This window comes from Mauremys mutica, chromosome 12 (assembly GCF_020497125.1).
Source record: "Mauremys mutica isolate MM-2020 ecotype Southern chromosome 12, ASM2049712v1, whole genome shotgun sequence".
Taxonomy (NCBI): Eukaryota; Metazoa; Chordata; order Testudines; family Geoemydidae; genus Mauremys; species Mauremys mutica.
Genome location: NC_059083.1, coordinates 76,926,456 through 76,940,830, shown reverse-complemented (window position 1 = coordinate 76,940,830; position 14,375 = coordinate 76,926,456). Strand labels below are relative to the sequence as shown.

The 14,375-nt window shown below is 53.6% G+C and overlaps 1 protein-coding gene across 4 annotated transcripts in view; it reads right to left on the bottom strand.

Annotated features, from left to right (window-relative positions):
• Positions 1-14,375, bottom strand: part of ARSG (arylsulfatase G) — an 80,798-nt gene that overhangs the window by 24,487 nt on the left and 41,936 nt on the right. For 3 of the 4 annotated variants that reach the window (XM_044982066.1, XM_044982067.1, XR_006572767.1), the window contains exons 6-8: positions 13,963-14,100; positions 2,122-2,318; positions 273-353 (exon numbers count right to left, since the gene is read on the bottom strand). In XM_044982066.1, the coding sequence (XP_044838001.1) occupies positions 273-353; positions 2,122-2,318; positions 13,963-14,100 (416 nt within the window). The remainder of the gene's footprint in view (positions 1-272; positions 354-2,121; positions 2,319-13,962; positions 14,101-14,375) is intronic. The other variant, XM_044982068.1, reaches the window with a different exon arrangement.

Here is a 14,375-nt window from a genome sequence, read left to right as displayed (position 1 = left end):
CCATTTAGTACTAGCTGGTCCACTCTAAAGGAAAGAAAATTGCTCTTCAGAAATTGGAGCTCTGCAGGTAAATCAATCCGTGGCAGAGCTGGTCGAGCAGTAGCCAGACAGCTGGGAGTGAACTCTGCCAGAGGCAGGGAAGTGTCCTCTCTCTCCCTTCTGCTTGGTGGCCAGATTTGAACAAGGGCCTTCCAGGAGCAGGTCCCTCCCAGCAGGTCACATGTGATGGCTACCAAGATGGTAACAGCATTGCGAGCAGCCTTGTCGGTTACCTCGCTGCCTTTGCCATGCCCCGGAGAATGGGCCCACGCTCCCTGCAAGCTCGCACTTCTGAGCCCAAGGGCCGTTGTCTCCTGGAGGAGAGAAAAAAAACCCTCTGTGAGTAACAGCCTGAGACAGACAAGTTGGACTGAAACACAGCGAACGAGTCAGACCATGAAGGCCATGGGAGAGAAGCCAGCCTCCGTCCCTAGGGCACAATCTCAGATCAGCTCCATCAAAAGGAAGCGTTACGCTGATTTTCACCTGGGAAACTGAGTGAGGATGGCCCAATCTCACACAGCTTCCATGGAGCAGATTGTCTGGTGGCCTCTCTGAATCGAGGGTGCTCCAGACAGAGCCCCCTGATGTCTGGGGGGAAGTGGGGAGCTGCTGCGGATGATATTTTCTCCCCAGGGGGGAGCTCATAGGCCCTTTAAAGAGGCAACCAATCCCCTGCTCCCCTCCTCTGCAGTGCCTGACGGCTTTTTACCTCGGCAGGCGCCTGAGTGAGGACTGACTGAACGGCTGACAATGGAGGTTAGTTTCAAATAACAGGGCCATGTTTTCTCAAGGGGGCTGAGCTTCCACTCAGGAGACTGAGGGTGGGGGAGGGTGGATAAGAGCAATTTGGCGTTAATGAGCCGCAGAGCTGTTCCTGTCATCTGAATGGCAGTGAAGCAAGACATCCTCCTTAGGGAGGCGTCTCAGCAAGAGTGGATTTGGGTTTTTTAATTAACAGGGATTTGAGGTTTAATTTGTGGACACGGATGTCCAGGTTCATCCCCCCGCCTGAAGCGGGGCAGCCTGGGGAGGGTGGGGGGTGGGGAGATGGTTGGAAAACAAGTTGCCTGACAGAAGGGATCATCGCCGAGTCTGATGGAGCAGCACGGCCCTGTGAGGCCCCAACCTTTCCTATAAAGCAGGTGGGGGAGTCCAGCCTCCCTAGCAACCCCCCAAAGCGGGGGAGTCTGACCTATCTAGGCAAATTTACAGCCTCCCATCTGCACGGTGTTTGAGTGCCAGTGGACCAGCACCTCAGGCAGGGTCTGACCAACAGGAGAATCCAGAGGAAACTCTCTGGGGATCCCGGCCCCCATTCCCCACACACCCCCAATTTCAAGGGGGAGAGGAGTCCCTCAAGTTTCATGATGGGCCTGAGAGCCAGTTCCTCAGAGTAACCGTGTCACTCTCAGTGGTGTCTCCTGGGTCTCACCAGAGGCCACCAATCAGCATTTTCCACAATCCAGTTTCGAGAATTGCTCTGGGCATGCAACGGACCAGACCGTCTCAGTCCATCTTGTGCCTGCAGCTCCCCTTGCCCATTGCTTCCCGTCTCCCTGAAAGCCCACTTGGCCAGAAGGGGTTTACTCGCCCCCCCCCCCCTCCCCGGTATTCTGGGACAGAAGGGCCAGGGAAGGGAACTCAACAAAGATGGCAGGGGGACGTGAGACAGGCAGGATAATAGGAATGGAAGAAACAAGACCCGCAGAGATCCTGCTCTTGGTTACACCGGTGAAACTCCGCTGACACCAGTGCCGCAGCTCCCAGTTCACACCAGAATAGCCGAGAGCAGAGCTTGGCCTGTGGCTTTAGTACTGCTTAACGCAGATGAATACTATGGAGCAGATTTCATGGAAGATGAGATCCACCCCCTTGTGCAGAGCCTGTGAACAAGTCCTCCTCTCCCCCAAATTAAGCCCCGCTTCAGCCCCTAACACAATGCTAGGGCTGTCCCTAAGACAGCGTCCCATTTGCAGGAGGCTCCCCTTCACCCCTCGCCTTGCCTGCGGATCCCAGCAGTATGTAAATGTCAGTTATCGAGATGATCTGCTGTTACTGCAGCTGGTTTTATTGCTTCACCTGTGAACCAAAGGAATGTGTTTTCCTTCCCGCAGCCGTCAACTTTGTCCTTTATCCGTCCCACCAGGGCATCCATCTCCCTCAGGCTGGCTCGGTATGGCCCAGGGAAGGAGGAGCTGGAGGGAGGCTGAGTGAGGACCAAGGGCACGTGCATATGGGCCAGCGCCAGGTATAGGAAGAACGGGCGTCCGCTTTCACTAGACAGGAAACACAGGAAGTGTGTTTAGCAGGCTGGGTATGAGAAAGGTGTGGGGGAGGGTGGAGAGCTTGGGCAGCCAGGGCAGGGCACGGGGAAAGGTTTTCCACAATCTCTAATGCGGAAGGAACTTTTACAGAAGGCCACCAGTGGGTAGGGCACTGCACTGGGACCCAGGAGATCTGGGGTCGATTCTGGCTGTGTCATAGATACACCGGGGAACCTTGGGCAAGTCACTTCACTGCTTGGTGCCTCCCTTCCCCCTCCCACCGTCCACCTGACTTATCTATTAACAGTGTGAGCTCCCTGAGGGAGGGACTCGCTCACTCTGGGTTTGTACAGCACCTAGCACAATGGGGCCTTGAACTCAGCTGGAGCCTTGCGGCTTCACCTCATGGGCCTCCACTTTCGTAGCTGAGGAAGATTAGATAGAACCTGCTGTGGCAAATCAAAGACGACCCTCTTAGCCCTTTCTACCACGCACCCAGCCCCTCATCCTGGGACTCCGCACCTTACTCCCAGGACTCTCAGCACCTGCAGCGCGGGAGGAGAGAGCTCGGGACTGGGAATCCAGCCTGCACCAGGGCATGGCGGTGCTGGACCCCTGTGAGGGAGGAGAAGTGCTTGGAGCTGGGGGCTAGCAGGAGGAGTCACATGAGGCAAGCAAACAGGATCTGTCCCTCCCCTGCAGGAACAAGCCAACGAGATAGGAGACTTGATACAGAGGGGCCTCTCTGCCTCAGGCTTAGTACACACGGCAGCCTCTCTTTCTGATCCGGAGGCCAGGTTCTCCCCCACGTCTCCAGCCCTGCAGTCCAAAGGCCGTTCTAGGCAAATCACTAAGCCCAAAATCACCCAGTCAGCTGTCAGGTACTTCACCCCCCAGGCCTGTACATCTCCCCGCTCTCCTAGGGCCAATAATCAGAGCAAGCGCAAGCTACGGTTGGTGCCGTCATAAACATGGCAGGCAGTGATGCCCAGGAAGGGGACCTGTTTATAAGGGCCGGCGAGCCCCCAGCCGGTGCAGGAGCACGGAGCGGACGCAGACTCTCTCTCATGCCATGGGGCAGGGCCCAAGCAGAGCGTTCGACAGAGACTGAGGGAGCCTAGCGCAGACAGCAGCGTCGGATTCCCAAACAGGGCTGGGGCAGAGGGTCGGCCGCACCCACCTTTCCGCACTGGCCGTTCCTGCCTCTGGGAAGGGGCAGCAGGGGCTGCTCGCCTGGATTGACGGTGCACACCTCAGACGCCAGCGTCTAGCCCTGCCCGGATCAGCCCCGCCTGCCCTCCCACCTTCACATGAGCAGACTGGGAGGGGGAGGGATGGAGAGGGGTCATTGGCTTTTCTGCAGATAAAAATCTACATGAGAGGCGAAGCTCAAGGAAGAGACCAGCAAACCTGCCTCCCAGGTGGGTTCAAGCAGCCTCGGCACCTGCCCTGGAGTCGAGCAGCTGCACGAAGTCCCAAGCCCAGCCTCATTCTTTCCTGTCACTGGGCGAGAGTCAGTTTTTCCCTGGCGCTGGTCACGGAGCCCAGAATTTTATTTGCTTTTCCCCCAGTTGCTAAGCGCCCGCTGCATCCACCACCGCTCCTGGCCCAGCCTGAGGAACCCGGGAGCGCGGGGGCTGTTTCCTCGCCCCGATTTCACTTCCTAAGCTCATTTCTTGGCAGTCAGAGGCACTCGCTGCTTGGCTGCCTTCCAGGCCTAGTTCTCCTCCCTGGCTGCCTGCAGTCCCGCAGCGATCCACAGAACAGGTTCAGCAGCTGCAATGCAAGCTGGCTCCACCGTCCCCCTGTCAACATGCCACAAACCTGACCCAAAGGGGCCACAGCCAGGGCCTTGCCAGCACAGACAATCTGAGGGAAGTCTCTGGCTGCAGCTCCCGGAGCACGATCAGCATTAGCTAGAGCGGGAGCGCTAGCCTAGGCCACCACATCCTCCTACTCTGCTCTGAGCAATCCTAGGCGGCAAGGGGGCTGGCTCTGCACACTAGCGCCCCCACTTGGTGGAGCTGTGCCGTGCTAGGGTGATGGTGGGCGTTTTCCCTCCAATGGTCAGCCCTGCGTAGGAGAGGGCCGTTCTGTCACCAGGGCCCTGCGAACCTCAGCATCAGCCAGAATTCCCACGGCTCTGCCCCCCAACCCCACCAGACCCCATGCCTGCGGAGTTAAGGATGAGGGGGATTGATGAGTTTTGGAGGGAGGCTCAACTCTCCTCCCCTTCAAGAGATTCTGAGGCCACCTAAGAAGGAGGATGATAACGAGGTTAGGCCACGAGCGTAAGACTTGGGAGCCCCAGGTTCAACTTCCTACTTCACCCCAGACTCCCTGTGTGACCATAAGCAAGTTATTGGCCGCTCTGTGCCTCAGTTTCCCATCTGTACGACCGGGACTGCCAAGTGCTTTGCGAACTACTGTGTTTCCCTTTGTTTTCATTCCCCTGCAGAAATCCAAGGTAAGGTCTGGACCCCGCTGCATCAGGAAGTAATTTTAAAGGATTAAAACACAGACGGAAACAACGACGTCAGCTGCACAGTGGCGTCTCAGAACTGCAAACCAGACGCATTCAACTTCTCACAAGACATCTTTAGAGGAGAATCCTGTTATTGAACAAACCGGAGGGCTGCTGATCGTCCCCTCCGAAGTTTGTTTTTAAATCACCAGTGGACACATCCTGTTTTCTTGTTTACGGGCTATATTTATTTCCTCAAAAGAGGCCCACTCTCCCTCAGGGCCCTGTGAAGGGAAGGGTGGGATGACAAGTGATCGGGAGGAACTGGGTCATCCCAGTGACACGTGCGTGTGTGCGCGCACGCGTCAAACAAAGGCCTGGAAGTCACTGAAGGACACTGCAGTCTGCCTCACTTATTCCCAGCCTTGCAAGTCTGTGCAGCCTCTGCAGCCAAACCAGGGTCTTATCCTTGCAGCCTGATCAAATTTTAAAAGAATTAAGATGCTATCATGATTCCAGCAGAGCACATTTTGACTCTGCGGCCTATGTTTCCTTCCTTTGCCTAGTGGATGTCTCCCACATCAAGTGAAAACATCAGTCAATCCTAAAGCTCCCTGAATAGCCTTTTTATTCCGCAGCCTAGCTGGAGCCAGCCGAAGTGTCACACCCTATTGCACTTTGTTGTTGGGCTGTAACATTCCCGTACAAAATTTAGCTTTAATTAAAATAGGCATGTATGTTTCTAGCCATTACTGCTGTGGAGGGGAAAATCACTCTCTATGTGGTGTGATGCAACAGTGTTTTCCTGACACTGCAGAGCCTGAAACAATAGCTCAGGGGAAAGATGGGAAACTGTCCCTTTTATTTCAACAGGGTATCAACCTCTGAAACTTTAAGTAAGGACAATTTCAGCAACAGCGTTGTTAACTGCTTCAGTGCCAATCGTTTTCACAGACCCAGCCCAGCTACTCTGAGCAGGGTCTAAACTGAATTAGAGGAGAATACCACCATTTTCACACACCCACACATGGACGCTCTACTCAACAGGACCTCGTTTTCTGAGTGCTTTTCTAGAGTCTGTCTCAAGCCAATCTCTGCAAACCCAGGGACAACACTGCAGCAAAATTTCACCCAAAATTATTCACCCGTTCAGCACAAAAGTATGTTCACGGTTCCCTTGACTTCATATCTAGGGAATACTGGTGGAAGTAAATCAAGATCTTAGGAGCAGATCTTTTTGTTCTGTGTTTGTACCGTGCCTTGCACAATGGGACCTAGGTCTGGGGCTACTAGGTGTTACCACAACACACATAATGATGTTAATAATTTGGCCCGCTGATTTCAATGGAAGTTTTGCATGAGGGAGCATGTTTGGATCTGGCCCAAACAGCAGGAGTACAATGTTTCTAATAGGAGGTGGGGAAGGAATCCAGAAATAACCGGATTCATCCCCAGTCCACTCAGCTGTGAATCCTGGTTGCCTTTTGCATCCACACTCCACGATGATTCTGCAAAAAAATATATAAAACTTAAATCCATAACTCATGGGTGGGGCTTTTAGAATAAAATCCTTTGACTTTGTACCTCACGTTCCCTCGGATATGTGTCCCTGCTCAGCCTCGACACATCTCGCTACACAAAGCATAGCCGACGCACCTCGTGTTCTGTCATTGCCTAGCAATGTGAGAGAGGCAGGCAAAGAAGAACTATAGCAAACTAAACTATTGAAAAGTTAAGCAGCAGCAGCCAAACCGGACTCTGTTTAATCGAGTTCTCAGCAGATAGTGAAACATTTCCCCCAAATAGCTAGAAATTGCTTCAAAAGTTTTTCCGTTAACCCTGCGTGTGTACGACCATGCACGGTGCAGCTGCTTCTAAAACAGTCACGTGGGATCCGGGCAGCAATTCACGGACAAGCCTTCCAAAGGCCACGGCCCCACTGAGGTAGGCAAGTGCCCTGATGCATGTGAACCAGCTGGGGGTTAAGTACGTGCACAAGCAAGCCCCAGTTTGGGGTATCTGTGCTCCTAACATGGGTGCAGATAGAAGGCAAGATCAGGACTGTAGCAGGTTCTAGTTACTCTCACGCCATGACTGCAATGAGGGCTGGGTACCAAGGTGATAGATAAAAAACAGATTAGCACAGAGGTAACTCAGGGCAGAAACGGCCCTGGAAAATACATGTTTAAGGTGTGTCAATACCAACCCTGCCTGGTTTAGATAACACACTCTGAGGCTGGTCAGAGTTCAGGCTCAGACTTTGCCACTGAGGAGTGAGGCAGGCCTAGCGCTGAACTGACAGGCTCTTCTTGGTGCACGTCAATAGGACGCCAGCCGTGTCAGCTTGTTCAAGGGCAGTGGGATGGTTCTAGGATCCCCTTTTTCATCCCCAGAGCAACTGGCAGCTTGTGGGGAAGGATCAACTGCAACCAGCAGTTCCATGGCTTCTGGAACACAGATTTGCTTGCTCCTACTGCCCTGGCAGGATCCAGAGGAACCCTGGCCTCCAGCTCTGACTCGGGGGTGTTTAATCCTGCCCCAGCAGCTGATCCGGTATGAAGAGAATCGGATTCAGGGCCAGCCCGTGCTACCAGCACCAGAATGCTCCGGGTCTCACTACACAGAAAGAGGCTAGTTGCACATGGCATAAATCCCCTTTCCAACCTCTGGCACCAGTATCCCTGTAGAAGGCAACACCCTGCTCTGACTGAAGTCAATGGCCTCACTCCCTTTGGTTCAGTGGGAGAAGGATGAGATCTGCCACACACAGCTGAACTCTGCACTCGAGTGCTCTTTTCAATTAGGCTCTGCAGCCGTGTCTGTTTGATGACTACTTAGCATCTGCCCAGCCTCACACCATGCAGAAAGCTGGTCTGTAAAAGTGACAGTGGAAAACTGATGGACAATAGGAACCGAGAGCTACTCTGATCTTTGCCTTGGGACTTGCTATAGTCAGTCCTGGGTCAGTGCTGGTTTTAAGGCTTAGTTTCTCACAAGTCACCATGGCAAGAAAGAAACGCTCTATACACCTTAGGAAATGGAGGAAGCCTGGCTTTCTGCTATCCTAATCCTAGCAAGCCAGGATAAAGTGGACCTTATAGTCACAGCATCCAAATTACCATCCATCTGGATGGGTTGTTTTTTTCTGCTTGAATTCCAAATATGAGTTCAGCTGCCACTGTCACCAGAACCACCAGTGTAAGAAGCCAATGTTTTATCCCACTTAAAATGGTATAAAGCTTTAGGGTCAGACCCTCCGCTGTCCTGCAGCTTGGGCACATACAGACCCAGCAAAGTGGAAATGACTCTGCTCTAGGTACCTCTCTGGCTTCTGTCACTGTCATACCTGAGCCCCTCCCATTACAGAAGAGATGCTGACTTTCCCTCTCTTTTTCCCAGCAGGCACCACGAAGCAGGGCTGCAGTTTGTGCTTGGGGACTGAGCTGATGGGTTGGAGAGTGCGGTCATGGGAAAGCCTGGGAAGAGAGGCTGGTTTACATTCGGCTCAGAACACAGCCGTGCTCCTGGTCACTCCTGTTTCATCTGTGAGTAGCATGTAGGCTATGAACTAGGAGTTGCAACATAATTTTAGCAGCTGGAGTAAGGAAGGAGAAAACCCAAGATGGTAATTAGAAGGATGTGGTTTTCTAGATCTACGACTCTGTGAGCTGCCAGGGCAAGGAATGATTTCAAAGACCAGTGTGAATGCTTTCAAGGAGAGTGCACCCTCTAGCATTGCTCCTAGATCCTTTATCAGAAAGAAGCAAAGGAGTGTGAGCCCCAAATTCACATTTCAATCATGTGTGTTTTGCAAACTACTAGGCTACTCAGGACACCTCTGCAGCCATTGATCTTGGCTGGCTAGACAAAAGTCTATGACTCTAAATATCTATCTATCTGTCCCATCAGACACTGGTATCCTTTTCATCTACATCATCAATCTTCCCACATCCCAGTACGCTGTCCCAGCTGAAGGGAGAAGAAACAAGTTCCCTTCTCAAGGGCTGTCAGCTTGACAGCAAACAAGCGATTTCAAAAGCACAGTCCATGGGCAGAGCTTAAGTGCCCCAAAGAAAATAGCATTTAACCCCAGACAAGCGGGGCTTGCTCGTGCGCTCCAACAGCTCTGATATTCTGGAGTCTGCCCCTCATGTCCTTGCCCCCTGTTTTAGGCCTGGTGATGCTGGGAATTGCTCAGTTTGGCTTTCCAAGCTCAGGCCAGGAAGCAGGATGTCATTTCTGAGTCCTGTTTTGGTTCTTCTTATGTGAGTGTCAAAGGATCAAAAATCCCCCTCTTGTGCTCAGAAAACTCTGGACCTGATTCTCAGTTACTCGCGGGGAGGAGTGGGCTTGCTGCAAGAGATAGCTTTAAGCCACCTTTACATACTCCATATCTGGGAGCCACGCAGAGCCCTGTCTGGCCTCTGGTATAAGCTAGAGCAGTCCCAGGGCTACTCCAACTCATGTTCGGTTTCCCATGGCCCCTGTGAAACAGAGATAAGCCATAGCGTAATGTACTCCAGCCACAGAGCAGCATACTCTAGCTACATCCCTGACATTCAACAAAAATTATTAGGGGACTGAAGCACATGATTTATGAGGAGAGACTGAGGGAACTGGGATTATTTAGTCTGCAGAAGAGAAAAGTGAGGGGGGGATTTGATAGCTGCTTTCAATGACCTGAAAGGGGACTCCCAAGGGATGGATCTAGACTGTTTTCAGTGGTAGCAGAGGACAGAACAAGGAGCAATGGTCTCAAGTTGCAGTGGGGGAGGTTTAGGTTAGATATTAGGAAACACTTTTTCACTAGGAGGGTGGTCTGAAATGGGAGGCAGTGGAATCTCCTTCCTTAGAGGTTTTGAAGGCCCAGCTTGACAAAGCCCTGGCTGGGATGATTTAGTTGGGGTTGGTCCTGCTTTGAGCAGGGGATTGGACTAGAAGCTCCTGAGGTCCCTTCCAACCCTGATCTTTTGATTCTCCCTGCACCAGGGACTGGGAAACAGAGCTGGCTTAGAGCCCTTTCACTAATTACACACCAGCCAGGGAGGCTCCCAGTTTAAGGGAGATTCTCAGGGGGCTGCTTACATCTTTAAAGCACCTTTACAGTATCCAAGCAGGGCCAAAGAGTAACAGAGAATTAGGCCTTAACTGTATGTTCTGAGATCAGTGAACGGTACGGGCCTTCTCAGCCCATCAGTGAGGGGCCTTGAGCCAAGCTCACTTACACTGGCAGCAGCATGGGACCCTGCAGTTCAGCTGTCATCAGCCCTGCACAGATGCCTGAGTGGGGAGAGAGACAGGAGTTCAAACACTACGTGAATCTAGCCCTACTGTGGTTCTAGGCTCTATCAATACTGTGAGGAGGAGCTGGGTCCTGCCCTTGGTCCACACAGCCCACCCGCTATACGCTGCCCCCTTTCAAAAGATGCTCCATCAGCCACACTCACCCCCCCGCCCCCCGAGTCCTACCAGATACAAACAACAGCCTGTATCGCAAATATGGTGCGTCTATTTAGTGCTGGGAGCCATCACTCCCCCCAAGAGGAATTCTCCTGCAACCCAGAGCTCTGCAGAAGCCCCCCAGCTTGGGCTGGATTAAACTCTGAGAATCACACCAGGTTTTTGCATCTCAAAAGAAAAAACTTCCCTTTTCACAGAGCCTGCTCTGCAAACAACATAGCTCCCCCCACCCCAGCACAAACACACAGCAATAGGCTGCTCCCCTCGCTCACCCAGCCTGATAAACCGTTCCCCTGGTCTCTCCCCCACCCATCTCCTTCCGGAGTGCCCCTTTAATTACTGGCAATAGGAGTCACCTGTTGACCATCAGTGGTTCCCAATGCAGGAGATGCCTGCTCTTCTCCCACAGGGAAAGCAGGGCAGCTGTGTCTGGTTAACTCCTGCTGGTAGCTTCCTTCTCACATCTCTCATCCTTTGCTGGGGCTCAGAATGGGGTTCCGGTAACTAGGACAAACATGCAGCTCTCTTCCTCTGGAGAGCACCTTACCCCAGGGCCACCTTCACCTGTGAACTCCTCACCAGGGCCTCAAAGTAGCTGTAAACCCATCTCTTCTGGCTGGTTAAATGAGGCTTCTCTGCATCACTGGAGTAGCCCAAAGCAGCCAGAGCATATAGGTGACCCTGGCTCAGGGTCTCCACTGGGCTGTGGGACTTCCCTGGGAGGTGGTGAGGGCAGAGGGGTGGGGTGAAAAAAGGGAGACCTAGGCTGACTGTTGCTAAGCCACGTTCTAGTGGGGAGATCTAAGAGACTGTGGACTGGGCTCCTAAGGGGAGCAATGGAGGCACCCTTGCAGGAGTCTTTCAGGGCCTGATCCTGTGAGGTGCCCTCAGCTCTTTGGGGAGACCCGAGGGGAATGGGGACATTGGTAACTGCCGCCACAGGCTCTCACAGCCGGCCTGGACAAAGCCCTGGGCTAGCCCCTGCCAGATGGGCTCTACAAAGGCCTGTTCCACCTCTAATTTCTAGGCTCCCTGAACCCCCACTGGACTCACTGGGAGCTTTGCTTATGTGGGAACTGAGGAGAACCTCACTCTGATTGACACCAATGGGAATTTTGGGAGGGGAACAGAATCGGGCCTTAAAAGCTGCAGTATTTGGTCCAGTAACAACCCTCCCTTTCCTGTGCTTCCCCGGTTAATGCTGATTTCACAGCATGTGGGGTTAAGCCCCTTCTTGCTCTCAGAATGCAGCCTGGCCCTCAACATGTCTGTTACATAAATACAGATTAAAAGATTGGACCTTTCCAAAAAATCTCACCTGTAAGCACACATGACCGATGCACTGGAGACAGCAGCACTTTTACTACGAGCTTTGCAGAGCATTCTTTTGTGGCTAGCAGCCTTTTCCCCCTTGAAGAGTGCTTTGAAAAGTGACTCCACAGAAACCTTCGACTTCACAGATCCACTCCCTGTACATATTCGGAGGGGGGTCCACTCACTCTGATGACACACTAAGGTTCAGTTTCACATAGGTGTGTTGGTGGCTAATTCCCACATTTCAATAAGAGTTAGGATCCTAAATACCTCTGGGGATCTGGGCCTGCAAAACTCTCACTGCGATGCTCCTGTTAACTCTGGGGCGGTGAGATGGTACCATCAACTATGCTGGCATCAGCAACAGAAATGCAAACTCAGTTCCCACGGCTATGCCAAATTCAGCTCTCAGAAATGCCAGAGGGTGGAATAGGGCAGGGGGAGGGGAATGTGGGAGTCAAGGGAGGGGGAGGGGGAGGGGGACGAGATGGAGAAGAAGGGGGATGATATGGAAGCAGGAGCCCGGCATGTGGCATCCTCTCAGCAGCAGCTGGGGCTCCCCCCTTAAGCAGGCCCCTCAAACCCGCACCCTGACAAGCCCTAACGCCCTACACCTGGGCCCTCCCGCCGAGCACCTCCACCCCACTGATCCCCAGCCAGCTGCACCTGGACCCTCACCCCATCTAGCCACACTCTCCCAGCACCTGGACCCCTCATTCAGCCCCCCACAGCCAGACCCCCCCCCAGCGCCATCTTCCCAGACCCCCCTCTGCTGAGTCCCAACCACCTTCACCTGCCCCTGTGCATCCACTGAGCCGCCTGCATCCAGATTGCCCACCACAGAAACCTCTCGCCCCGCACCGGGATCCCCCCCCCCCACTAAGCCCCTCCACACTTGGATCCTACTGGGCTGAGCCTGCCCACCCACACCTGGTGCGCCTGGTGCAGAGGGGCAGGGCCCCAGGGTCTTTCTGGGGCAGGCGCAGCCCTTGCACTGTGTCAGGGTCAGGTGCAGCCTCACTGCGGAGTCCCTGTCCCGGGGGAAGTGGGGGCTTCAGGGTGATCTCCCACCTCAATGCAGCCAGTGGCCTGTGCTCCCCACTGCCATGCTGGACCCACAGTTATTTAATGACAAATAAAATTTGCAGAATTTTAAAATATTGTGCCCATAATTTTTTTTTTTTTGGCGTAGAATTCCCTCAGGAGTAACAACAACTCTATTGAAAGAATATTACAGTCGCAAAGTCAAAGACTCCAAAGCAGGGGTCGGCAACCTCTGGCATGGCAACCTCTGGTAAGCACCCTGGTGGGCTGGGCCAGTTTGTTTACCTGCCGCGTCGGCAGGTTCAGCCAATCACGGCTCTCACTGGCCGCGGTTCGCCGTCCCAGGCCAATGGGGGTGGCAGGACGCCGCGGCCAGCACATCCCTCAGCCCGCGCTGCTTCCCGCCGCCCCAAGGGAGCCGCGGTTCGCCGAACCTGCCGACGCAGCAGGTAGACAAACTGGCCCGGCCCGCCAGGGTGCTTACCCTAGTGAGCCGCGTGCCAGAGGCAGCCAACCCCTGCTCTAAAGTTAGGAAATGCCAGAATTTAGATTGCCTGGGCAACCTTAATTCAAGCCCCTTGTGCATACGCATAATGATACAGGCTTTAATTACATGGTCACATACTATTTTTTCCACCAGACCCCTGCCTTGGTCAGTGCACAGGATGGACAGTGCTCCCGGCGTGAGCAGTTATTCAATATTTTATTTTATCCTCATTGCTCCATATGGCTCATTTACTGAACTCTGTTCAAACCCTGCTCTGAAGACAGCATTAATAATGGGCTTGTAGTGGGTAGCTGCCCCACTCCTGGAAAACAAGGGTTAAAAGCAGCCCTGGAGAGGGCTGCAGCTGTGAAAGGCCAAGCTGATTGGAGTAGCAGCCACAGCTGTGGCCAGCTCAGTTAGGACCCAGCTGGCCCTGATAAGAGGGCTGTGGGCCAGAAGCTGGAAGAGTCTCACTCTAGCCCTGGAGTGGGAAGGGCTGATGGTCTGGGAGTAGGGTAGGGCTGGGGAAAGGCAAGAGGGGCTGGGGAAATCCCCAGGCTGCAGGCCTTGCTAAGGGCCAAAACAGGTACTGAGGTTACAGAGGCAGCAGCCCAGAGATAGGGAGAGGCAGCTAGTCCAACTTCCTTGCTAATGATGAGTGGCCATGACAAACTGCAGTCTGCCCCAGTGAGCAGGGGCTAGATGATGATTGGCAGTAGCCACTGAGGCAAGGTGGGTTTAGAGAGTTGGGGGTTCCCCTGGGAGGGGAGACCCAGAGAGTGGGGGTGCTGCTGGGGCAGGAGGCCACCAATATTTGGACATTGCCCCAAGCTCTGCAGAGAGAGAGCTGCAAAGTGGTGTCTCGGGGGAGGAGGGGGCAGCCTTACCTTGCGCGCTGGATGAACTGAGTTGCTTTTTCTGCGTACTCTGCAGCCAACCCAGTGAGGTTCACAGGCTGTTGGATGATGGTGATGTTTTCAAAGAGAGGAAGAGCCACCTTGGTGTAACAATCTCTCCCATGGCTGCTGGAGAGAACCCAAGAGACCCTGTTAGTAACAAGGGAGGCTTTCTGAAGGAAGGAAGCAGGCCTGCTTGTGCCCTGACGTCACTGGGGTCTGTTCGCAACGTGGCCCAGTCTCGGTTATTCCCCTTGCACCAGAAATCCAGCCTCTTCACTCTCGGGTTTGGCCGCAGACGTGAGACAGACAGAGCCCTACAGGGGATCTGAACTCAGCCCCTCGCTATCCCCTCCCACTGCGGGAGAGCGAACACATTTTTGTTACCACTGGGAGGCTCCAGC